Genomic DNA, 25,170 nt, shown 5'->3' with positions numbered 1-25,170 from the left:
AAGTACTAAAAGCCAAGTGTCAAACTGCTAAGCAAATAGTTCTAAAAACCACACAACAGAGTTGAGTAAAATAAGGGCTATGCTACACAAGAGTCGAGAATAACAAATATAGCATGTATAAGACATGGACTGTCACATGTATACGGCGGCGGATATGGGGATATAGCGATACGGAATGGAGTATCCATGTGAATAGGACAAGGATAATTTCCACAAAGTTATAATATAAAGTACATCTGTGGGCATCTGATAAGTGCATTGAATATGTAATTCAAGCACAGTAGCACTTGGCAGACTATCCCTTCTTGTCAAGGGAAAGAAGAAACAGAAAATTTCCTTTGCTTTGCCAATTAAGAAGCTATTAAAAAATTTCAAGAACTAACTGGGCGATCTCCAGCTGCATGGATCCTGAAAAAGCTCCAGCAGTGACCCAATGGGCCACAACTGCAACTGCAACTGCATACTCAAGTAGTGAACCTAATTGGAAAAGTTACTCCTTTGCCCTGGGACAGCAACCATATAGCAAAAGTTAACAGTGGCAGTGAAAAAAATGGCATCATGTCCACTTGCATAGATGAAAGAACTGCTTACCTAGTCAAATAGGAATCATCTGTAGTGTTGATGATGATCTCGTCACCAGTTTTGATGAACGGAGGAGCCTGAGAATTTAAAAACAATAACTAATGAAGCTTGAAAAAGAATTACTGGGTACTTGATAGATTCACAGTTACGGTAGCTCAGATGGTATTATAGATATGACACAGTGAGTTGATTATGGTGACAAAGTAGTGGCCAGACTACATGAAATGCAACCAACATGGAATTGACTAGACTGAGACATCTTAAGGTACTGTTTGGATGACACCCGAAACCAAGTTGAAAACCTGGTTTTGGGTGTCGAACCAGGTTTTACTAGAAAAACCTGGTTTGGTGGTTGTTTGGATGCCACCAAACATTCAACCCAGTTTTACCAATCCCCCTCCCCCAAGTTTTCTCAATTGGGTTTATCGGGGGAGCGGGTCACGACCCTCCATACCCCCTTTTCTTCTAAAGCTTTTTACCGCTCCCCTCCCATCGACCTTTTCTGCACAACAAACTTTTTCTTGTTCAACAAAAACTGTGCAGAGGATTATGAAAGCTTGACCATTAAGCACCGATGCAGCATGCCGCATTCTATTGTGATGGAAATAGACAATTCCGAAAAAGGAACTAGGATGAAAAGGAGATAATACAGACAGAAAAAGAAACTAACTCTAAATAAAAAAATTTTATTGACAAAGTAAAATGAATTGGAAAAACATAACAATTCCCAAATGGCAGTATACTGAAAATTTATTAATTATTATTATTTAACAGCAAAGCATACCTATTTTGCAAAAATCTAACTTACAGGTACTCTGGAAAAATCTAAGAGCCAAGTGAAATGATAGTGGATTTATGTCACAGATATCAAAAGCTCTTCAGCATGAGGACTAAACAACTAAAATCATGAAATAATTGCAGAGTAGTGATTTTGCAACTCACAAGCACGGTAAGTCCATTGTCCAACACAACTCTTTTATACCTGAAATAAAGAAAAATATCAAATTTTCAATAAGAAAATATGCGTGAACCACAAACTACAAGTTGCATGATTTTACACTTTTAAGAACTCAAAAACAAAAGCATAAAAAAAAAAGAATAATTAAGCTGTTTAGGAGGAGATTGTAGACAAAGCAAATTTACATTTAAATTTTGAGCAAAGAGAGAAAGCAAAGGCTTAGGTGCTGGGGCAGAAAATTTTCATAAGAAAACCAAAATCCCAATATAGAATGCAACAACTTATGAACCAAGTAAGAAATTCAAGAGCCAAATTAGAACATCGATTAACATATCCAACACATATTACCCACTTGTATCCAAAAGTTCTAATTGTCCTCTCCCAAAATTCATGTTTTGCATTTAGTCTCATTTGGATCCTCGAAGTGAAAAAAAAGTAATACGACAATATCTTTGATATCAAATACTATCACTTGAGGTTATCTCCCCACAAAAAAATCACTCATTCTTCCTTTATTGTAAAAAATCCCCTTTCATGTTTGTCAATAACCTTGGAACCTAAGTCACATCCGGACCGGGTTACCGTTCCCCTCCCCCCCCTCCCCCGTGCTTTTATAAAGCAACAGAAGGCTGTTAAGGTTTTCTCATTCGAGAAAACCCTCCCCACCTCTGCCGCCTGCCCTCTCTGCTCTCCTGTCCGACCACCACTGCCCCCACTCCGGCAGCTTCGTCGGAGCCCTCGCCGGCCACCTCCCTTGCTCGTACCCCCTTTGTCACCCTCTTCCTCCCTGTGTCCGGCAGACACACCCGACGACCCCCAGGCAGCCCCGACCAATATCTCCTCCTTCCTCTTTCACGGATTCTCCTCGCCGGCAACAGTCGTCGAAGCCATGTCGCCGCAACCTTCTCAGGTGACCTCTCCCCCTCTCCATGTCTTCTTCTTCTGTCATCTTCTTCTTCTCCTTGCCTCGTCCTTTTCGGTTTGTCGGCGGCCTCGCTCCCCTTTGGTAAATCCCAACACACACACCCTCTTCGTCTCCCGACTCGTCGGAGACGCTGGCAGGAGGTCGCCGACCTCCTGCCTCCCCTCTCCCAGGTGCATTGACCGAGTCTATAAAGTGGATGGACTCGGCCCGGGTGCATTGACCGAGTCCGACACTTGTTGATCGAGTCTGTCCCGTGTCCGAAGCCGCACCCGTGTTGGTGTGTGTCGACGCGGGTGCGTCGACCCCCTAGCCGAGTCTGTGTGATATAGCTTGGAACTATGTAACAAGGACTCTTCTAACAGGGCAGCGCATCCATGTTGCACCAGCAACCATGCAGTGCAACACTTGGATACAGCTTCCTTTGTGTCGGGTGAAGTCAACCACAATGAGGTCCATTTCTGTCAAAAAGTAGATTCAATTAACCCTAACCAAATCCAGTTTTATCTATATTATATATTTATATATATAAATACATAAATGCATGCACATACATGTAGTGTTAACTTAAAACCTATGTCACATGGGTGCGGGTGTGGGTGCGGGTGCGGGGATTCGGCACTTCCAAAAAACCTCGGTGTGGGGGTGCGGCAGGGGCAAAAATGTAAAAATTATATATATATAAGGGGGTCGGGGGTTCCCCCGGCGCGGGTTGGGGTCCAGTTTTTTTTTGCTGGTGTGTTTGTTTGAAGACTTGCTACCCACGTTCTACTTGTTGTGTACTTTGGCTCAACGAGACAAAATTGATGAACCAAAAGGATTGGCAATCTGATCGACCCAGCCTGCTGTGTTCTGCTGACTGTAATGATTCAATCATGTCTGAAACTCCCTGGTCTTCATGAAAAAAAATATAAACGAAAGGTTTGACGTGGTTTGTTGGAGAGAGAGTCTTCACGAGGCCTACGGCGCCACTGCCACGCCACTGCCTAGGGTCCTTCAAATTTCATTTTATATACAGTTGCACACAGATGACAGCTAAAAGAAATTTATTGGATTTGACATGTGGAAAAGAGAGGTCTACACAAGGCTACGGCTAGAGCACCCATCTCGTCAGGAGAAAAGTGAATACTAATAGCCACCAAGGCTCTACCACCACCATTATCATTTATTATGGAGAGAGAAAATCCTTGACGAAAAAGGATCTGGATGGTTGAAGCATAAAGACTTCAAAAGGCTCTTGAATTTTGGTTTTAATTTTTGAGGAAGATGGATCATCATTTCCAAGTTAACAGTATGTTTTCCAACGCTGTGAATTAATTGTTTGGAGGCAGAAATAGCATGGGATGCCAACAAAGCTCATCAGATGTTGTGGACACAAGTGCCCCTTTACAAAACAAGAGCAGCAGCAGCAAGCAGTTGTTAGCAGAATTTTTTTTTAAATTCCGCAGCCCATTTCGTAGGGCAAATTTTTTTTTTTAAATCCAAACAAAAATGGACCGAAATGACCCTGGGTGCGGTCAACGCACCCAGGATCGGGTTGACCACACCCGCGTCGAGTCGCGTCGAATCCCTGTGACATAGCTTAAAACTGTTTATAAAGTTATGATGGATTGCCATTAATTGGAGGTTTGATTTTTGGGTAAAGGTTGAACTATTTCTTGATATTCATTTTTTCCAGATAATTTTACTTACATGAAGAGATATAGCAGAATCAGGACTTAAAACAATGGTTTAATGAAATAGGCACCATAGAAAGTTGTTTGGGGGGGGGTAACAAGTTTTAAATGAATTGCCAGACTCACCACAGAATGTGTTTTTAGTATTTCGTTCAATGGGAAGGTTGTCAATTGACATGACATAGGAAGATAAATGAAGTAGTTCCAAGGCTATGTCACATAGGTGCGGGAGGGTATATATATATATATATATATGAGAGAAATTTAAGGAACAAGTAACTTAAGAGAATCCTTTAGGCAAAAACCAAACCTCTAATTAATGACATTCCACCATTTGCATGAGATAGAGAATTTAAGAAGAATAAGCAACTTAAGAGAATGAAAAACATATCCGACATGGAGACTCATGAACTGTACCACATACATCGCAGGTTTCTTTATCTTTACTAACGGGCATGCAACCAATCCACAATTCATATAACCTCAAAGAAGCTTTAATGGAGAATGCATCATCATTAGGAATAATAAAGACCAAATCCCATGCCCCTTAATGGAGAACATGTAAAATTTCACAGATGTTATCATACACTTGGCAGGCAACATTCAGCCTGTCATATCATGAGACAGCCACAATACACCTACTTCCAATATGAACGGAAGAGACTGATAGAACATAATTTTACTCCCTTGATTCATTGTGAAATATTTAATGTGATCCATGAGGCAAAAATGGTCAATATTATTTCTCATAGCACCTACAATGATTCAAACTCAGATCCATGGAAGTTTTGGAAGCTAAAATCTGCAGTGCCCTTAGTCCGAGAAGGGACAACTTTTGGAGAGGCATATATATATATATATATATATATATATATATATATATATATATATATATATATATATATATATATATATATATATATATATATATATATATATATATATATATATATATACATTTTCTCTAACTCAAGGGTGGCGGCAACCTTTTGTTCTTCATAGAGAAATTTTAAGTTCTCATCCACAATCTTGGTGAATGAGAGTTGAGGCTGCATACAATCATCCTCAATGTATTTGATGAGGCCTTTGGACAAGATATGATTGTCCATAGTAAAAGCCCAAGTGAGGTAGTTGGATCCATTCAACTTGACTGGCATGATAAAGACGGATTCTTTTTTCATAGTGGGAGGAAGGAAGAAGGATGAGTAGATTCACTTTGAAGCTCCCACATGGCAAAAAAGCACGATTTTCAAGTCACCAAGGATCAAGAGTCAAGAGGCTTCGATACCATGTAATCAAATGAAAGATAAAAATACAAAAGATAACAATATGCACTAGGCCAATACACAAACCACTATGGGCAATACACAGCCACTAAGGGCAACACACAAGTACTTGTTAAGATATATATATATATATAATATATATATATAATGTATATATACATTATATATATATATATATATATATATATATTCATTTATCATTGTAATGTATATAATGTATATATACATTATATATATATATATATATATATTCAATTGTAATAGGTAAATACCCATTAGCTATGTAACAGGGATTCGGCTAGCAGGGTGCCGCACCCGCGTCGACGCGACTCGACGCGGGTGCGGGTGCGGCACCGGGTGGGGTCAATCCGACCCTGGGTGCGTTGACCGCACCCAGGTTCATTTCGGTCCATTTTTTTTGGCTGTCAGTGGAATGCACAATAAAAAAAGCTATACCCTTTACCCATTGTGGCTTTCGTCGGGAAGATGAGGGGGCCAACAATCGCCGGCGGCCTCACCGTTGTCGCTGGCAGAGTTGGAGTACCATCGTTCGCAAGTGGCACTTTCGGTTTCTGTCAGCAGGATTGGGTGGCCAATGCCCTTCGTTGGAAGGGGTTTTTTGTCGTGGATCGTTGGCGGCCTTGCCTGCGTCGTTGGCTGCTACGGATGGTCGTCGGATTTTCGCTGTCACCGGACTGATATTGCTGGCCGAAACCCCAAACCCGTGCATCAGTTGGGTTCTTCTCTGGGGTTTCAGCACTTGGTGTTTTTTGGCTCTGGCCAGCAATCCGGTTGCCGTCGCAGGCAAGCAGAGAGTTTCTTTCGTCGCGCGTCGCCATTTCATCGATAGCTTCACCAACGATTTTCCTAGTAACTAGGAGGCCGAAGGGGCTTTTGCCCTTTTTTGGTGACTTTTTGAGAAACTGATCGTTCGGTTTCTCAGAAACCGAACTTTAAGTTTTAAGTGATTTCATTACCGAGGTCAGATCGGGTATTCTGACCCAATGAGAGACCCGATCCAAACCCATTTTGGGTGGATCAGTCTGCCCGAATCTCATTGAGTCGGTCCTGACCCAGGCTCCCACCCAGACCCATTTGGGTTCCAGGTCTGGTCTGGAGAACCTGGATCTGTATCGAGAACCGATCCGACAGACGGACCCGCGCTGGGGGAACCCCCGGACCCCCCTTTATATATATATATATATATATATATATATATATATATATATATATATATATATATATATATATTACATTTTTGCCCCTGCCGTACCCCCGCACCTAGGTTTTTTGGAAGTGCCGAATCCCTGCACCCACACCCATGTGACATAGCCCATTAGGGGTATTTTCATCATTTCACAACATTGTAATAGATTGTGCCCATTAGGAGCACTTTAGTCTTTCTTTTCTTTTTGTCTTTTTTTTTCTTGTATTTTTGGTTTGAGCTAAGGGCATTATTGTCCTTAGCTCTTAGAGCCGTTGGGGGTGGTCCCAAGGGCTCTAGTGGCTCTCCATTGTCTATATAAAGGGGTTAATCTCCCCTCTTGTACTCCATGTTTTTCTAAGAATTTTCTCAATACATTATTATTTATTTTTTATATGTTCTTGTTCCTCTTGTGAGCATTGTGCTTAGCCCTTTGTAGCTCTTTGTTTCTTGCCCATTAGTGACTTCCTACTTGTGTAGTTGTGCACTCTTTATAGCCCTTTGTGGCATCTCTCTTGTGCACTTGTTTCATTACAGTACTAAGGCACAATAAGATAAAGAGAGAGTGAGAAAACACCACATAAAATAAATAATATTTTATTAATGAAGTCCAAGAAAAACTAATACATCAAATTGGCAAGTAACCCATTTAAATAGAGAGGAAAAGAGAGAGAGAGGGCAGGCAGCTAGCCGTTGGCAGCTCCCAACGACTAGATGCCAAATACCAAAAATGCCCTTTAAATGGGCCAAAAAGACAAAAAAAGAAATACAAAATACAAAAAAAACATAAAATAAACCTATTACTCTCTAAAATACATACATACATACATACATATATATATATACACATTTACAAAATATATATAAACATATAAAGTATATATACATATACATAAGTACATGTATAAGAAAATACACCAAAAATAAATACATATTTTAACAGTTATCCATGGTAAAAGACCATGTACAACTTGAGGGAGGCTATTGGGATGTGACGTAATCTGAGTCTGCACCAGAATATCCGATCCATGTTAATATTTGTGTTTATTACTGTTCTTTTACATTATTTAACCCCGTTTATGTAAAGTCGTGTGTTTGTATCAGCAGGGGTAATTTTGTTATGTAAATCATTTTGTTCCAATATATAATAGAAAGCCATAGAGCACCACCCACATTGGGAATTGTACCTTCATACAGTCCTAACTCTCTCTGTCGTCTCTCTCTGTTCTGCTGAATACTTCTGGTAAATCAAATCTCACATCCACTGCCTCCACACCACCTCCAAAATCATCTTCACCACATGCATGTTGTAGCACACATTTTCTGGCCTAATCATCCAAGACAACACGGATAGTGTTATCTTGGATGATCAAATCTCACATCCACTGCCTCCACACCACCTCCAAAATCATCTTCACCACCACATGCAGGTTGTAGCACACATTTTCTGACCTGATCATCCAAGACAACAAGGTCCAGTACATCAATTCAGCAGCTGACAGCCTTGTCATTAGTAATATGAATTCATTTACTATACTAGTTCTTATGAAGGAAATGCCATGACTGGTGATAGTAATTCATGCCCTGTCACATATTTTGCCTTATCTTTACCCAATACTTCTCATACTCCACAATTTAAAAATAATCTTATTTCTGTGCAGTATGATGATTAGTCTTAGGAGTTTAAGCCTTAAACTGAGTGTAAATATTACATATTACTTTTTGTGAGCTAACTATAATTTAGGAGAAACTCACTGCAGCATAATATTGAAAGGACTACATGTTTGGGAGAACATCAAGCTTAAAAGCCAAGATTTCTTTATGATCTCCTAGTTTTCTCCCATCCATTGTTTATGCCATCTCCCAGACTTGCAATCCAGATCAAGTTTGGCAATGTTAAACTAACTTTGCCTCTCTTTATTTGTGAACTTGACAATTGATATTATTTCCTTAACAGCTCAGACTTATGCAAGATTTAAACCACATCAGACTGAAGTATCCTAGTTCTCACTTTTCATCACAATTTCCTTAACATCCAATCTCTCGGTCTCACGCACTTTAGCCTTCTTTGATTCATGGACATTAATAAAGGATTGCAGCTTGTTCTAGCTTTTTAAAGCATCTGCTCTATGCCTGTGTCAGAAGACTCCACAAAGCCACTGTGTTATGGTCACCAAGATTAACCATGATGATTACTGTTAGCAACAGCACTCATAAATCATGAGCTGAAGCTAGCAAAACGAGTATGGAAGAATGTCAATCTCCTTTGCCTTTGACACATAAAGAAGAACGTTTATGTAGCATCTTAATGAAGTTTTTTTTTCATTAGTTTATCACTGAATGAAGGATAATTTATTATAAAAATTTAACAATGCACAAAATCCACTAAATTTTGTAAGCAAAATTTATGATTAATCTTCATTACATCAACTATGCTGCAAATTTTAATTAATCCGTATCACTAAAAAATCTTTAAGGGACAATCAAGCATTCTCTATCCACTACAATTAAGTCGAGACAATTAAGAAGAGGTACACCCAGAGAATGGAGATAGCCATTTTTCTTCTACAATAGAAAGGCTTTATATTAATTATTTGGTTTCTTGAATTCAGCAAATATAAGAAAAAAACAATGCTAAAAAGAAAATGTTGATATCCTGCATCCTTTTTATCCACATTGTAGATGCACAGAATAACAGCCATGCATGAATGCTTACTTGGGAAAATACAACCTCAATATCAGAACAAAGAAACATCCAATTATATGAGATAAATTTAGTAGTATCAACAATTAAAGAACATAGGTGACATTAATCATACTGGGGCGAGGCAGTTTGTCCTTTTGCAATAGGTTGTGCTTCAACTACTGTGCAAGTAACACGTTGAGGAACTGATGCAGACATTAGCTTTCCATCATAAAATTGTAAGGTGACCGCCATGTTATCTGCTCGTCCAAAAAAAAAACAAAATTTTACTGTCATCCTGATTATAAAAAACAAATCCGCATTTCACAAATTCAGAAGTTTTAGAAAGATGGACTAAAAGAACTCAGCCAAAAGGTCCTATTGTGCATGCTTGTGCAATGAATAGGTGTATGTGCTTGATTTTATATAATTCTCCATGATCAAGAATTTATGAAAAGTGTGTAGAATACAGAGGCATACTTTTAGCTTGTAGCACATGCTAGGCCTACCAAGCATGGGGAAAGTAAACATGAGAGAGATGGTTTGGCACATCCAACATGCTATAATGTGATAACCGATCTCCGAGCAACTTAGTTCATCTTTCTCTGTCACATGGAATTGAAGCCACTCAAAATACATGAGAAACAGTTCTTTTTTTGAAGAATAAGAAGAATTTTTATTAAAACAGCAAAGAAGAAAACAAATAACATGTGATGAGGAGCTATGTAACAGGGATTCGGCTAGCAGGGTGCCGCACCCGCGTCGACGCGGGTGCGGCACCGGGTGTGGTCAACCCGACCCTGGGTGCGTTGACCGCACCCAGGGTCATTTCGGTCCATTTTTGGATTTTTTTTAAATTGCCCTATGAAATGGGCTGCGGAATTTTTTTCCCGTGCCGGGGGGAACCCCCGGACCCCCCTTTTATATATATATATATATATATATATATATATATTACAATTTTACCCCTGCCGCACCCCCGCATCCAAGGTTTTTGAAAGTGCCGCACCCCCGCACCCATATGACATAGATGAGGAGTCATACAAAAGAGAAGTAATCTAGCATAAGGAAAACAAAAAACAAGATGATCCAATACGATTTGTTCCAATCCACATGATATTATCCAGTCCCCATTTATCTACTACCAACATTCTCAAATGACTTTGCAAACTATAATGCATAGCCTCACTAGAATCTTTCTTTCCATATAAGCCACCAACACTGAAAGATCCAGTCTTTTGCCATAAAAGGAACCATTTTCTGCCTTTCTTCTGTGCTCATGATGCCAACAACGGCAACAGATCTCTGATTGTTAAATTCCTATGCTCCAGGTCTTAAAAGAACAAAACAAAAAAGAGTTTTGGACTGGGTCCAGTCAGACCCATAACCAGTTGCAGACCTAGGCCTGATCAAACCCAAAAAAAAAGCAAAAATAAGAGTTCTGGGTTTCAATAAGAGCCAGGTTTGATTGGACCCACTGAGACCAGTTTTGGATCAATCTGATTGGACCAAAAATCAAGACCAGTACTAAATTAATCTGAGTGGATACTTCTGAGTCATTGTTCAAGCGATGGTGACTTTGAGATCAGAGGCTTGGAGTGGCTGCAGAGTTACCAGTCGAGCAAGCGACAGCGGGAAGCGAGGCACTTTCAAAATTTTAGGAAGCGGGAAGCGAGGCACTTTCAAAATTTTAGGAAGCAGGAAGCAGGGGATGACTTAGAAGAAAATTATTAACCGTCTCGGAAGCGACCTAGGAAGCGAACCGGAAGCGAGAGAGAAGCAAAAAAAAATAAATCTACAAAAAATAAAAATAAAAAAAATGAAAAAATGGGGGAAGTGAGGGGGAAGCGCGCTTCCCATCCCAAAAAAAGCGTGCTTCCTTGCACGTTTTGGAAGCGCGACGTTTCGTGCTTCGGGAAAGCGTGCTTCCTCATGCACCTAGGCGCTTCCGGTAACTCTGAGTGGTTGTAGAGATAGAGTCTTGACAGGCACAGGTACTCGGAAGGTTCCTTTAGTCAAGCCAGTGTTGTGAAGTACAGTTCCAGCTTGGGATGGCGGCTGGCATAATTCGTCTATGGAGGCAGGTACATTTTTATTTTTTTTCATTGTGTCAGCTTCTAGAATCTTTTCGCAAGTCCAACACGGTGTTAGCCCCAAAAAAACCAAGTTCACTCTATGACTGATACACGGATGAGGATTGGGCTGCCTGTCCTAATGAGATTTTCTTCTTGCTCTTTGTATTCTTGGGAGAGAACCTATGTCACACGGACACTCCCCTGTCGACACGCGTGTCCCCGTGTCGACACCCAGACACGCCATTTTACCCTTCATACATACAATTTATAATTTATAATTATATTTTCAGTTTATAACTTTATGTTTTCAGTATATAATATATATTTTAGATATAGCATATATATTTAGATTATATACAATTTATTTTGTATTTATGTGATATTTAATATATATAGTCGTGTCTCCTTACCCAGATTTTTTGGAATTGCCATGTTTGTACCCTTCGTACCCGTACCCAGGTGACATAGGAGAGAATGGAATCTCATGGAGCACCAAGAAACAAAGAACAATTTCGAGATCTAGTGCAGAGGCGGAATACAAGCAATCAATGGTGGCAGCCTCTTTTATAACATAGTTGGGGACTCAGCCTGGCTCCATAGAGGGGAGAATGGCAGGGGCCCTGTCGTACAAAGGGGATTGAGAGTGCACTTTGTGAAGCTTCTTTTAGATAAAAAAAGAAGAGGGATTCTTGAGCTGTAAAACGGCAAAGCCGAATATAGAAAGACCTCACTTGCACTTTTAGCTTAGGTTTTTTAGTTAGGAACTTGCCTTTTAGTTAGGACTTGTCCTTTGGCAAAGGGTCAACCGGCCCAGGAGGTACAAGTGGAAGCTGGGTTGGTGCCCCTATTCGGTTAAAGGTTTCATACCATCAAATGTATCTGACTTTCTATCAAACAACTTTTTGCTCTTTGTTTCTAAATACTAAGAATGCCCTTCTTTCTTGTCAAAGTTTGATGTTTGCTATGTCACATGGATTCGGCTAGCAGGGTGCCGCACCCGCGTCGACGCGACTCGACGCGGGTGCAGCACCGGGTGCGGTCAACACGATCCTGGGTGCGTTGACCGCACCCAGGGTCATTTCGGTCCATTTTTGTTTGGATTTTTTTTAAAAAAAAATTGCCCTACGAAATGGGTTGCAGAATTTAAAAAAAAAATTATGCTTGACAGCTGCTTGCTGTTGCTGCTCTTGTTTTATAAAGGGGCACTTGTGTCCACAACATCTGACGAGCTTTGTTGGCATCCCATGCTATTCCTGCCTCCAAACAATTAATTCACAGCGTTGAAAAACATACTGTTAACTTGGAAATGAAGATCCATCTTCCTCAAAAATTAAAACCAAAATTCAAGAGCCTTTTGAAGTCTTTATGCTTCAACCAACCAGATCCTTTTTCGTCAAGGATTTTCTCTCTCCATAATAAATGATAATGGTGGTGGTAGAGCCTTGGTGGCTATTAGTATTCACTTTTCTCCTGACGAGATGGGTGCTCTAGCCGTAGCCTTGTGTAGACTTCTCTTGTCCACATGTCAAATCCAATAAATTTCTTTTAGTTGTCATCTGTGTGCAACTGTATATAAAATGAAATTTGAAGAACCCTAGGCAGTGGCGTGGCAGTGGCGCCGTAGGCCTCGTGAAGACTCTCTCTCCAACAAACCACGTCAAACCTTTCGCTTATGTTTTTTTTCATGAAGACCAGGGAGTTTCAGACATGATTGAATCATGACAGTCAGCAAAACGCAGCAGGTTGGGTCGATCAGATTGCCAATCCTTTCGGTTCATCAATTTTGTCCCGTTGAGCTAAAGTACACAACAAGCAGAACGTGGGTAAAAAGTCTTCAAACAAACACACCAGCAAAAAAAACTGAACTCCGACCCGCGCCGGGGGAACCCCGACCTCCTTCTATATATATATATATACATTTTTGCCCCTGCCACACCCCCGCACCCGGGTTTTTTGGAAGTGTCGAATCCCCGCACCCGCACCCGCACCCATGTGACATAGGATGTTTGTATCTTGTGTGCTTGTGGTTGATCTATGTGTTTCTAACTGCTGTGTAGTAGGGACCTGAATCCGCGACCTTTTGGAGGTGATTTTCCTAATAAGCAAAATGTGCCCCTCCTATACCTCTGAAGTGCAATTATAAAGTATAAAAAAAATAGATTTTTATACGGAAATGTCTTTCAAGTTGGGATATCATTATACAAACTTTCCTGGTTAGAAAGGGGACAAGAACTAGCGACTGAATGAACAAGTGAAACGGAGTTCACAAGACGCCATGCCATGCCAGGTAGGCAAGATCAAATAGATGATAAGTATCTCCAATCGATGGAACAGGTTAAGGATTTGGTGGAAGAAGGGCTTTTCATGAAAGGCAAGAGACGGCATAACACGTGTAGAACTAATAGCTCCTGAACTGCATAATTTTTAATCCTAGTCAGGTTAGAGCCATACATAGAGAAAAATCCATTTTGATAGAGACTTACCTTCTCACAAAAACTATGAATCACAGGTCATATCCTAGTATATTTAAAACCACATTTCTGGGGTGAAGGACTTGGACCTGAGACTGACTTAAATACCAAGCTTGTGAATAGTCCCCGGCCCTATCAAAGGTTGAGTTCAAGATCGATGACCATAATATATTAATAAAAAAAAAGGTTGGCGGAGAATTGTTGAGCTCTTGTAATTGAAGACCAGCCAAACTAAAGAGAGGGGCTTCACTCTCTACAGAGTGGGATGGGAGGCTCCATATGCCTTTTGAAAGATTCTTGCTTTGTATTTTAAGCATCAAGATTCGACACCATTGTCATTGAAGGACCAGAAATATTGGACTAGACTATTTCTTATTTAGATCACAATCATTTCTTCATTCATTTTGAATAGGGGATTTTGATTGATCCATTCCCATTGCATAACCGAGTTATGGGTAGGACTTAGTTGAACAACACTAGATTGTGTTTGGGGCGTTCATCAACAACCTTGAACAATACAAATATAAGATGGGGAGGCCGGGGAACTAGGCTACCATCATGATCTATCTTTGGTGGAATTCTTTGGGGTCAAAACCGCAAAAACCGTTGGTTCGAATCCAACTCGTGGCAAGAGAAAGTTTTATCTTTTATTTTGGCCTTTCTATTCTTCGGAGGTATCCGAGCTAGTGAACTGAGGGGAAGAAAGGTCCTGAAAGAAAGGAAGGACAGACCCAAGTTCTGAAAGAAATAATGAGAAAGAAAGTTCAGGTTCGAATTCCATGACTATTAGTAGAAAAGTGGAGAAGCCAGGGAAAGGGTTGGGGGAACAAAAGATGCCAATCGAGGGGTGAGACTGGACTTGTCTATTTGTCTATACCGGCTCGAAATGGAAAAGATAGATTAACTAAGAAAATTCGCTTTCCACTGGCCTTATGTCTCTGTTCTGCCTGATGGAAAAGCAAGGAGAGATTCTTTTATACACTCTAACGTGCTAGCGAAAAGAGCAAGCCCCTCTCCAGCATGGAAAGTAGGGATTTCTCACAGCACCTGGTACAACATGCTTGCATGTAACTGACCAAGACCCTTGTCTTGCCTTTAGACCTTGAAACAGGCTTTCCTGTCACTAGAAGTCAATGGAACCTACAACCGCTTATGAAAAGTATAAAATCCCTAAGCAGACTGACCTAACGAGACAACTACGTCTATTGTCAGGGTGAGATATAGTGAAAGTTGGACTTTCTTCCCATATTCAATATTCATGATTTAGTGATCTCTTACTGTAAGAAGGAGCTACCCCTTCTTATAAGCTCTTTGTACAAGAATACCTTGCTCTCTAGAAGCGGTATTGCAGTCTAGTCCAATGGGATAGATAAATGGCACATTGAGAAAAGGTGGAAGGGCTGAATATTCACATGGTAAGGGCCTTCGATGTCATGTAAAGTCAGTTCTAGAAAAAAAGTGCTTATAGATAAGTGCTTCCATGGGGTCTAGGCAAGCAGTTCCATTGAAAGCTAGGTTACAAGCCCTCTTACTTTGCAAGTCAGCTTCCTTCAATCCATCAAGTTGAGAAAAGCTTAGGAATAGGGATATTAGGCGACCAGGTAAGCCAAGAAGGGAAACAAGCAGTTTCTGTCAACACGAATAAGCAAAGCAAGTTAACCTTCAGGCAATAGAAAGACAAGCCTGTTAGATATGTATAGTTATCAAAAAGATAGTTCGAAAGCTACTCATTCCCTCTTCTGCATAAGACACTTAGTATCAGTAGTCCTTGGTTAATAAGTATAGTATAAACGAGCCTTCCCTTGAAAAATTTTCCTGGATCCATAGGCATTAATCTAATATATAGATTCTAGCCTTATCAGTTTGACCACCAAGAGTGGTGTCCCAAAGTGGCTACCGTTTATCCCATTCCTAGCCAATCTAAGTGGCGGCTTACAAGAAGAATCAAGTCCCTATCTAAATCTAAGCCTATGCTAATCTACTTTCTTCTCCTAGCCAGCCAGCTCTAGAGATGCAGTCTCACGCCCTAGGGAGGAAGCTCCAGGTTTCACTTTCTTCTATCTTTCATTCTTTCTTGGATTTCTTCTGGCTTCCTGTCCCATATAAGTTTGTGCCAAGCCAGTTTCCAGCTATCCAATTACCGTGAGATCTCTTGAATTTTCAGACCAAGTAGAGGCATTTGTCCATGCCCCTTTTGAGCCAGTGGATGAAAGTGCCCCTCCAACTGCACAAGTCTCTCCAGTCCCAACAAGGGACAATCACCATTGGAGGGGCACTTCCAGCCAGCTCTAGAGATGCAGTCTCACGCCCTAGGGAGGAAGCTCCAGGTTTCACTTTCTTCTATCTTTCATTCTTTCTTGGATTTCTTCTGGCTTCCTGTCCCATATAAGTTTGTGCCAAGCCAGTTTCCAGCTATCCAATTACCGTGAGATCTCTTGAATTTTCAGACCAAGTAGAGGCATTTGTCCATGCCCCTTTTGAGCCAGTGGATGAAAGTGCCCCTCCAACTGCACAAGTCTCTCCAGTCCCAACAAGGGACAATCAATCTAGTTAGCCAATTTTTGAAATCTTTTTAAAGTGTTTTACTAAAAGTTATCTTTTGGCCATTGGGCAAGGGAAAGTATTCAAGAAGTAGAAAGCTTTGATGCATTGGAAGTTCGTTCTTCTACCTGTGAGTTCTGTTGTAGCAATTGGAAGTGCTCTTTTCATTGCAAGTTCTTTGTAAAAGTACAAGCCATCATTGAATGGATGGAACCCACAAAGGTGAGTGAACGGTGGTCTTGGATTGGTGAACCACTACCATTGGTTCCTATCCATATACTCAAAGAGCAAATAGTCATAGTAGTCGCTTCTTTTATGAGAATTCTCCTCCCAAGTGAAGAGAATGCACTTATCAAGTTCAGAAGAAAGGTTCCACTTGTTGAAAGAAGGAAACAACCAGAACAGCTGATTGGCGAGTGAGGGGTTTGGTCATATTCATCAGGCTATCAATCACGAGCAAGCGAAAAAGGCATTTGTAGCCTCCCCGTAAGCCATGAAAAGTCCAGTGGTCGTTGGCTAGCACTACATTCCAGAAATGGGTTTGTACATTGGTGTCATTGAGGCATCAGGCACACATGGAACGGATGCAATAGGTACATCTGCTGAAGTCTCAGGTGAGGTCACACCGCCAACACGGCATACTTGAAACGACAAAAAACCTAGTTTGCTCTGAGACCAATACACGGATGCCATATCCCTACCCTCATTTTTTTCTTCCTGGCGAAAGAAAACTATGACTCATAAAATTGGGATCCATTAATCTAATGCATGAATGTCAAAGGAAGTACATTTATAACTACCTCCAACTCGTGTCTCTCATAGTTGTATATGTAGGTCCTTAATCTATGCATTTAGAATTAGAAAAGACATGGAAAAAACCCTTTAAAGTTCTTTTTAGAAAACAGTTATGCCACCTCAATAACCAGAATTGTACCATCTCTTCTATTGGATTTTCATCAAGTAACAAGGCATACAATAGAAAAATGCAAAAAACCATCCGCAATACCTAAAAGAATAGGTTTTTCATCACTTTGTCTTACTTCTTTGTCCAGAAGAAAGAACCAATCGGGAAAACGTCGATGGCTAATAGATAGTTCTCATTGAATGGGGATAGGATGTCTATAGCTGGTGGGTGAGCATGCGGCTACCTAAGTCGGAGAAGCTGCCTGCTATATCAGAGAAAGAAGTGCGGATGGGGGAGGTGGATCCATTCCTAAAAAAGGCTTTCAACTTTTTTTATGTTATGCAAGTCATCTCTGTTGTGCCTATACACTGGCATCAATAAGTAGATTCGTTGGGGCGGGCAATCACTTGTTGGGTGAGTTTTCTCTTTTTTGGGCGAAGTTGGGTCGAACAGAAGACATGGTCACTCTCGAGAAGGTGAAAGACTGGAATCATCATATCTATAGAGAAAAGAGAGGTTTATCAATCAGAGCAAGATGAAACGGGAGTGTTTCTAATCCTGCATGCACATATTTGTTCATTCACAGGGTTTGACAAAAAATCATGAATAAGCTCTACCAATGATTGCCAGCTCCTCCATTTTTAGTAACCAAATGAACCAGAAAAAGGACCAAACTGATAGTCAACAACATGGACACAGACGGATTTGTGAATGAGAAAGAAAAGTTTTCTATATTCATCTAATCAATCCTCTGCTCAGGATTATGGTACATGAAATTGGGAGCGCCAGGGAAAATGCCGGTAGATGGCCCGAATTCAATTGGCAAGTAGATTGAGCGACTGGACAGCCAGGATAGCACAGGAATGCACAAAGCACTTAACCGAACGAACCAAGGATTTGGAGGTTGGGCCTTCTGTTGCAGTCAAGCTCCCTCAAGAACCAAGCACCCCCATGAAAAGGTCTTCTCAGCAAGACTCTAACTAGACTCCTCAGCTCCTCCTGAAGGACCTCAAAAGGGAGCAGGCCTGGATCAGATTGGACCCAGATCTAATCAATAACACCTGGCATTAAGCAGGGCCAGGTGTTAGCTAATATATATATATATATATATAGAGAGAGAGAGAGAGAGGATAAGGCTGGGTGATGATGTTCCTAAGGACATTGGATCCTGCTGGAAAAATACTCGCAAAGGTCGGTGACTATTGACTGCTCACCAGATAGCTGTGCAGCCAAAGGAGGAAAGGGATTTTGATTGTGGCCTAGCCTCCCTTTTCACATGTTTTTGTTTTTCAAAAGGGAAAAAATATCTGGTCCAGTTTGACTAAGTCTGAAAATGGACAAAAGGGGGTTGAGTGTGTGTTGACCACACTCAACTCTCTTTGACAGTGTCACACCGCACCTGCACCCACACGTGTTGAACCATGTTGATACTGGTGCAGCAAGTCTCTAGAATCACCCAATGTTACTTAAAAACTTTCCCCTTGTGCAACCTATCCTACTAATTTCTTCATCTTACATCTGTGAAAGTAGGAATAACTGGTATAGCACCCTTATACTGAAGTAACTGAACTGACTGAGAATTTAGCAATTAATGAAACACTAACACGTGCAACATTCACTCTTATACCTATAGAAGTTAATCCTTAGTACTAGCACAAGATAATGATATAAGACATCAACATATGAAGGGCAGAATATTGAATGAAATACAATCATATTGACAGCCATTTTAGAATTAGCAGCCAAATACCATAATAGTAGTTTTATGGTAAAACCCATGGAAATATAAGCATGCACATGTACTGTATCAGCCAGAGATCATTACATGAAAATTCATGTACATGTATTCTATAAGTCACAGAAGATTACTATCTTCATTTCTAAATCAACTGATTGGATAATAAAGTACAAACGTTAAAATATGAGATACCTTTCAGATAGGCAGCTCCCTTTCCAAACAGTTCCTTAGAGACTTCCAACTGCTCAAATGTGGTAGGCCTACAGAAGGACCCATGAGATCCATGTTTGAAAAAATAGATGGCCGGCAGCAAAATAAATGCTCAAAGATTTTCTATATAGAAACTATATCAATCAAAACTTACTCCATTAACATAACAGATTCACTTTCTTGATACAAAAATGTGAACGACTTATCTTCAACAAAAACTCCTGTGCAGAAAGTAAATCAATAAATCTCAGAAGAGGTCCATAGCTAGTCAAGTGATTGATCAATGTGCAACACCAAAATCAGGGTTTATAATCATATTTTGTTATATTGTGATACTAGAGATGGAGTCAAATGAACAGCTACATGTATCCATGCCTGCATACATGCATATGTACATGTGTCCATTACGTGTGTGTATAATGAACAATGTATATATGTATGCATGCGTAAAAACAGTGTATATGTGCTACCAGCAAAGCGTATGCAGCCTGCAGCTCATGCACAACTATGTGCTAGTTCATGAGTTCAGAGTGCAATTTTAAACAAAATTCAGGGCATAAAGACAGGGATTTCTATTTTAGCTGCAAGCCACAGCCTATAATGCAGCCTCCAGAGAATAGCAAGGTGCTTTTCACTTCAGATGATCATATCCTAGTGTAGTGCGATGTCTGCACTTGGCAACTGCAGAACTGCAACTCTGGTGACTTTCAAAGTCCTGGATTAATTAAGCACATACTAATCCCATGAAGACCTGGATAAGAATCAGATTCAGCCAATTCACATCTAACAAGAAAACGCCCACTCTTTTTCAACCTGGTTAACTCAAAAAAGGAGAATAGGGTGGGGAGCAGCAATATTGAATGCTGGCTGGTAGCTCCAGGCAAGGTTGAGCTTAGAAATAATGACAAAGTCTGGCTACCTTTTTATACACTCAAGATAGAGAATATTTTAACAGTGATCATTCAAAATCAATTTTTCTTTTGTCTGTTGGTGGATAAATCATGGTGTCATATAGAACGCTTGGCAGGACCAGTGTGACCGGAAACGTTATACGACTCGGGGAAGCGTGCTTTCCCGAAACACATTTCGGAAGCACGAAAGATGTCGCTTCCAAAACGCACGGGGAAGAGACCCTTCTAAATGGGAAGTGCACTTCCCATTTATAGGGAGGCTGGCTTTCCAATATCAGGAAGTGAATTTTCTTTTTATTTTGGGGCTTAGAGCCTTTAACAATTTTATTTTGCCTAATATTGGAAAATCTCGATTCCTATTCGCTTCCCACTTGAATCTTAAGACAATTCCCGGTTTGCCTCTAAGTCGTCCCGTGCATCCTGCTTCCTAAAATTTTAGAAGTGTCTCGCTTCCCGCTTCCTCGACTGGCAACTCTGGGCAAGACTAATGGTGCACAAGGTCAGATCAGATATCACACTTATACCATGGACCAGGATAGGACATTTTAAGCTACATCTTAGCACACAACCTTCAAACCATTTGTGTGTTGATCTCATAATGGAAAGGGAAAAAGTGAAAAAAAAAAATATGCAAAATTAGCAGTCAATCCAGAACCTAGCCAACCAGCCCCAATTATTATTATTATTATTATTATTATTATTATTATTATTATTATTATTATTATTATTATTATTATTATTATTATTATATAATGCATCACTTGTACAATCTGGGAAATGTAACATGCAAGAAAATGACAAAACAAAAAAAAAGTATTAATATTTGGTACACAAGAAATGCATTTTTGTACAAGAATTACCAATAACTTCACAAAAGACAAATAATCAAGATGCATACGCTCAATGGCTTCATCAGTGCGAAATCTTTCAGTTAGTTTGTTTCCACTATCAACATCACGAAGCTCAACCTGCATTAAAATAGGAAGTTCTTCAATTCCACTGAACAGACCTTGTGAAAGAATAGATCACTTTTCTGAAGTCATAGGAAAGAATGTTTCATATTGAATCAATGCCACATTGCAAACCTTGTTCTATTAACTTGGGGGTGACTATTCGTGCAGTTCCCAAGTGCATATGTGTTTGAGCTATTACCATGTAATTTATCATATAAATTGCATGTTTGAGCTATCTATGACATAGAATTTTCCAACTATGCACCATATAATTATATGTCAATTTGAGCTATATGTACATGCATGTATTAGGCATTAGCACAGGGAATGGCTATCTCTTGTATATAATTTATAGGTTGATGTTCCCTGTATTGGAGACGATTTGCGTATAACCATGACAAGGTGACCATAGTACATAAGTCATAAAACCCCACATTTACAGGCATATCTACAAGCAACATATTGTGGTAATATATACTTGCTTCAGTTTTAATATTACAAGTCTTACCAGTCAGAGTGATACTGATTCTTACTGAAGAGATTTCAACTGTCAATCCTATCAACAGTTTTGTCCCTTGTAACTTTGTCGCATCACATAGATATTCATGAATGCAAAGATTTGTTTATAATCAATTTGTATTACAATATTGCTTTGTCACACAATTCCAACAAGCTGGTTTCATGCATTTATGTGACAAGCCCATATATCAATCAACTCTTCGAATTTCTCAAACGCACACCCCAGGTTTTTCCAAGCTCCCGAAGCCTTTTTGAACTATGTCCAAGGTTTTCCCTTAACACCAGATTTGGCTTTGGTTACTTAGTCCATAAAGCATCCTATGTGCCAAGCCTCCACCACAAATTTCCCAACGGTATACAGTTCATCGGTCCGAACCTTCTAATCCCCAGTCCTCCTCTCTCCTTTGGTTAGGTGATAGTCTGTCGTGAGACGAGTTCTCTGTGATCCGAAACACTTTTCTACAGGACATTCCTCATGCACCTCACAATCCACTTTTCTATTCTCCTCGGCTACCTAAGAATGGACATGAGATATGTCGGAAAGCAAGAAACAACAAATTTAATGAGTGCCTCCCTACCAGCCAGTGATAAATAATTGATTAACCATAATTTCATCCTTTGCTAGATCTTGGCTTCCATATCCCTCCAAAGGAAGCATCAACCGCCACTCATATGAATAGTTGCATGAAAGATATTTAATAGGTAGCTCAGCTTTATTGACTAGGAGCCCTCAAAAGTGCTTCAAAGGGTTTAGGCATTAACCAACTTCTACTCACTTGTTTACTGCTTAGTTGAAGCCACATAGCCCACACCAAACAATATAATGTTATCAGCAAATCAGTGTATTCTGTATCATATTGTATCTTATGATACATTATGGTGTATCACAGTATTAGCCTTCACGTTGATATAATACTTGACAAGATATTGCTAAGTTAAAATTATCGGGCTGTATTAACCCGTATTATACGATATGTGTTTGTGTTGTAGAGTATCATACAAGTCCTTTTTTAATTTTCTGGCGGTTGGAAAGATGGTGACTGATCACTCTTGGAAGTGTTTTTAAGCCAAAAGGTGTCATTTTGATCTCTTTTTCACTTCTCACACTCAATTTGTATCTCTTCTCTCGTGTTTTTGGGTCAAAGCACCCCAAAAATTAAAGACTTGCCTAAAATTGAGACCTAAGGCTAGATCTACCTTTCTGCCTCTAAGCACCTAAAGATCCTTCTTTTGGCATTTTTGAAATGTTGTGATAAATTTTCAATGTTTTTGATGGAATGACTACATCAAGCTATGTTCCATGGATACAAATGCAAGAACTGGACACGATGTAGATAAACTTGATATGATATGATAATCTTCAAAAATTAGGCATGAAGACACCGCTATACACAGGTAGATGTATGCATGTGCATAACTATAATTAGAGATAGAAACTAAGTTGAAAATGAAATGTGTGTAATTGATGACAAATTTTAAAAAACTAAAGTGAATACAAAATAAGTAAATAAGATCATAAAAAGAAATAGATAAAGTTAATGACACAATGTTGATTGTCTATAAATATGGTTTGACAGTGTCCATAAAATGTCCTAGAGTGTCTGAGTGTTGTGTCGCATCGACATGGTATATACATGCTAAGTGAAGTGTCCATATGACATAGGCAGTCATACATGATCACAAAGATGCATTTAGCTTCAGTTCTAGTAATCATTGTATATCAATATGCACAAAAGAGAGACAAATGCCATGTGCCACAGTGACATTATCAGTTATGTATCTTGCTTTGTTGTAACATACAATTGACCCACGTTTGCCCCAGGCCAATGTCATCTAAGTTTACAGTCAGACTAACTTTTAAATGATACAAGTGATCAAAACTTAGCACTTGAATCAAATTCTTGGAGAATTCTTCCACTTAACAATGAGCACCACAGACATCTTGCAAAAGTTCTCAACAATTCCCATCGATATCTTGAAGCACCATAGCTTTCAGCCATCAGATAAGATTTTCAATCAGAAAACAACTGCCCAATAAAATTGATAAGCTTAGTTTTTCTTTAAATTTTAACTCAGGGAGTGCCATTCGAAAATTATATTCGTGGAAAGCTCATATTTCCCTCTATAGAACAAGAAGCTACAAATGGACTTAAATTCAACTAAAACAGAACTTCAAAACAACCATTTAATATTTTCCTTATGAAAATCATGACACCATTACATGGATTCAGAATATAGAGAAACATGACGAAAACAGCAAGGTAATCAAATCAAACAGGAAAAAAACAAAAACAAGAAAAATATAAGACTGTTTCAGGAAATGACCTGTATTGTGGCCCCTCCTCTACCATGTTGAGTATGTTGTGCCTTGAGAACCTAAAAAAATGCAATACCCAACATCAACAAGTTCAGCCACAACCTACAAACTCTTTTCCAAGCATATCAATAATTTCATTGAATAGCCATTAGAAAAAAGACATGTTACCTGAAAGATACGCCCTTTTATCGATAGATTTCCGACAATATTCAACAGAAAATCGAAACCAATCAGTAAATCCTCAAACAATCAATTATCACAACTAAACATACAGAGAAGAACCATAAATGGAATCACCAACCTTTTCTTTGTATAATGTTCCCAAGCCTTACCTACGAAATTGGTTTCAACCAACAACACCAATTAGCTCTTTTTTTGAAGGAAGCAATACCACTTAGCTCAGAAAACATAGAGAGAGAGAGAGACGGGTGCGTACGTCGGTGCCCAAAACTTTGGCTCCTCTGAATTGAAGGGGTGACCAGGGAAGAGGGGAAGCAACAGGCAGAGTGGGAGAGTTTCGGGGTTGTCTTGGTGTTGTGGCTGCATGATGGAGGCCTCTTCTCAATGAATGATGATCATGGTGATGATAATGGGTTGCAGAAGCTGCAGAAGGGAGGCTACGAGACCGCAGTAGAGCGCCCAACAGTTGACGGAGAGTGCGCATCGCTCGGATCAATGAGGGACAGGAAATGGAACCCACTGCTCCTCCTCTTCGGTGACTCCCAACTTAGTGATGTAAACGGTTTGGATTCGGATCGGATGTCTCCATTACTATATTTTTTACATATAAATGAATTCAGATATCTGTCGGATTCCGTAACACAAAATCAAAACCATATCTGCATCGGATTATGATCAAATACATTTCTCGCTTACCAAATGCAACTAAACGAAATCGAATTCGATCAGATAAAATCTGATTCATTGACATCCTTAGCCCAAGCCATATATGCAAACAAGAGATCAGAAATGCAAACGAGCCTGTATTATGGCATAGAGCAGTTTCAGAATGCATGAGTAGTCAGGTCATGTTCTATGTTCCAGATTTGGGGTACACGTCTATATTAGGGCAGAAAATGGATCATATATATATATATATATATATATATATATATATATATATATATATATATAATTGATGTAATACTTGCAATTTTGATTTAGTTAACTTTTAAATTAAAGTAAAATTCATCTAGTTAGATCTATTATGAGTTGTAGAT

General features: G+C 39.6%; 1 protein-coding gene across 1 annotated transcript; it reads right to left on the bottom strand.

Moving 5' to 3' along the window:
• Positions 1–24,647, bottom strand: LOC149830437 (elongation factor P (EF-P) family protein). Its single transcript, XM_090016516.1, has 11 exons — positions 24,387–24,647; positions 24,252–24,282; positions 24,119–24,132; positions 23,959–24,009; positions 21,060–21,129; positions 19,405–19,471; positions 19,233–19,300; positions 9,448–9,571; positions 1,525–1,564; positions 592–659; positions 1–503 (listed from the first exon to the last, which is right to left on the bottom strand). The coding sequence occupies exons 1-11, from the start codon at positions 24,612–24,614 to the stop codon at positions 491–493; spliced, it is 774 nt and encodes a 257-aa protein (XP_089872642.1). The 5' UTR covers positions 24,615–24,647; the 3' UTR covers positions 1–490.
• Between the last annotated feature and the right edge of the window lie 523 nt (positions 24,648–25,170).

The sequence above is a fragment of the Nuphar pumila genome, chromosome 8 (assembly GCF_984573655.1).
Source record: "Nuphar pumila chromosome 8, dmNupPumi1.hap1.1, whole genome shotgun sequence".
Classification (NCBI taxonomy): domain Eukaryota; kingdom Viridiplantae; phylum Streptophyta; class Magnoliopsida; order Nymphaeales; family Nymphaeaceae; genus Nuphar; species Nuphar pumila.
This window is presented reverse-complemented; position numbering and strand designations above follow the sequence as displayed.